Here is a 2153-nt window from a genome sequence, read left to right as displayed (position 1 = left end):
GTTTAACTGAGTTTTGGACGACAGTTACATCACACACATCACAGAAGAAGGCTTTCACACGATAGATTACAAAGTCGCAGGCGCTTCAGCTGCATTAGAGGAAAATTTCCCCTTGCCCAAAGGGCATGCGGTTCCTCCTGCAACACAGCTCTCAACAATAGAGGTTTCCATTTTCACTTCAAACAGCTGGGTCTCAAATACCTCCGATTACCAAAGCTGATGGTTTCTCGATCTGATGCTTCCTCAATAGTCTTGCTAGTCAGTGTAGGCTTTGACATCACTTATATTCGCTACAGTACGCTAGGCTAAATCAGCCATTCATCCCTGGAGAATCCTACCCAAATGGGACTGCGGAACCATCAGGGAAAGGCAAAACATATTCAATCCCACGAGAGAAGCCACTCCTTAACATAATCTGATTCCGTCGAAGTCAAAACAAACAAAAACAACCATATCCACGCCACACCGTTACCAGATTACGTTACAAAACATAGAACCAAGATTCAAGCCAACAACGACAGGGCTAAAATGTTTAACTGAGATTTGGACGACAGTTACATAGCGGAGATTTGGACGACAGTTACATAGCGCACTTCACACAGAAGAAAGCTTTCAGAGGATAGATCACAAAGTTCCACGCACTTCACCAACACCCAGGCTAATTCACACAGCCTTGCCTCCAGCCGCGGTAGAGGCAGCCTCAGCACCAGCCACCGTAGAGGCAGCCTCAGCACCAGCCACCGTACAGGGAGCCTCAGCAGCAGCCACCGTAGAGGGAGCCTCAGCAGCAGCCACCGTAGAGGGAGCCTCAGCAGCAGCCACCGTAGAGGGAGCCTCAGCAGCAGCCACCGTAGAGGCAGCCTCAGCACCAGCCACCGTAGAGGAAGCTCCATTTCCAGTACCATTCACAAAAGGGACCTTTGAGTCTCCGTTCGAGCCTCCCGACGGGAGCCCAATCAGTTGGCCGATTTCCACTCGCAGCGCCGTAATGATACTTGTGGTCGTTGCAGCACTAAGAACCTTCTTTATCTTCGATGCATTTGGACGGATAAACTTCTTCACGATCTCAGAGTTCTCGCAGATGCTTTTCCCCATTGCCTGTGTCCTCTTTGGGATGTCGATAAGTTTCTCCACAAGCTGAAACAGGAAAAGACAATCAGTAGTAACTCAAATGCAACAAAACACCAACCTAAACCGTGAGACCTGGTCTCATAGAATTTCCTCCCCTAAATAAGCCAACAGCAAAATCAAATGAGAACCTCAAACATGGCAACTATGAAACTATTACGATCACATTACCCTAACTAGCCACTTTTTCAAACTTAAACTGAGCAATATCCAATCATGAGGAAGTTCAAAGGCCTCAATAATCAAGTATGATTCCTAGAGCGTAGTGGAAACAGTACATGAAAATGGAAGATATATCTACCATGAAGCTAGCTGATCCATACCATGCACACAATCAAAGCAACTTGCTAGGAGAGTACATATAAAAATTTCAGAGGAAAGAATTACCCCAAGGCGAGTGTCAGCAGTTTGAACAGAGCTCACAACAAGAGAAACTTGCCCCTTATCCTTCTCGTCAACAGAAGCATCTCCCTTTACATGCGCGACTGCTTGCTGAGAAACTTGCAACTTGTACTCATCAAGCTTTCTCCTTCCTTCTTCCAGAGCCAGCAAAGCAGACTTCCTTTCTTCCTCAAACTTCATTCTATCTTGTTGCAGAGCAACGGAAGCTTCCTGCTTGTCTTTCTCGAGTTTTTTCCTTTCTTGCTCAAGACCGTTGGCAATGGTGTGATTCATCAACTCTTTCTCATCAGCACGAATTTCCCGCTTTTCAACTCTTTGATCATGCCTTTCGACACGATCTTCCCGCTGCTCAACCAGTCTTTCCCTCTTCACCAGCCGCAATAAATTGGCTCTCTTGATGTAGTTCTTCAGAGCAAGAATACGACGATGATCACGCGGTGATTGCACAATGACAGACGCAGACCTGAGTATGTAAAACAGCAACTAAATGAGGGCAGAATAAAAGCAAATTTAAAGCTCACAGACAGCAGAAGGAATCTAAACAGGAAAAAACAGATAAAGCACTAGAAATTCCAATAGTTATCCTGGCTACATTCTCAACTATTGAAACAAGTTGAATTTCC

General features: G+C 45.7%; 1 protein-coding gene across 1 annotated transcript; it reads right to left on the bottom strand.

Moving 5' to 3' along the window:
• Nucleotides 1–394: 394 nt before the first annotated feature.
• Nucleotides 395–2134, bottom strand: LOC119343416. Its single transcript, XM_037614368.1, has 2 exons — nt 1516–2134; nt 395–1137 (listed from the first exon to the last, which is right to left on the bottom strand). The coding sequence occupies exons 1-2, from the start codon at nt 1801–1803 to the stop codon at nt 664–666; spliced, it is 762 nt and encodes a 253-aa protein (XP_037470265.1). The 5' UTR covers nt 1804–2134; the 3' UTR covers nt 395–663.
• Between the last annotated feature and the right edge of the window lie 19 nt (nt 2135–2153).

This window comes from Triticum dicoccoides, unplaced genomic scaffold, assembly GCF_002162155.2.
Source record: "Triticum dicoccoides isolate Atlit2015 ecotype Zavitan unplaced genomic scaffold, WEW_v2.0 scaffold126561, whole genome shotgun sequence".
NCBI lineage: Eukaryota > Viridiplantae > Streptophyta > Magnoliopsida > Poales > Poaceae > Triticum > Triticum dicoccoides.
This window is presented reverse-complemented; position numbering and strand designations above follow the sequence as displayed.

Bases quoted from the DNA above. Each gene is read 5' to 3' on its own strand.
- LOC119343416 (XM_037614368.1), bottom strand. From the start codon at position 1,803: ATGAATCACACCATTGCCAACGGTCTTGAGCAAGAAAGGAAAAAACTC. The intron at 1,138-1,515 runs GTAATTCTTTCC...TTCCTGTTTCAG, and splicing joins CTGCTGACACTCGCCTTGGG to CTTGTGGAGAAACTTATCGA.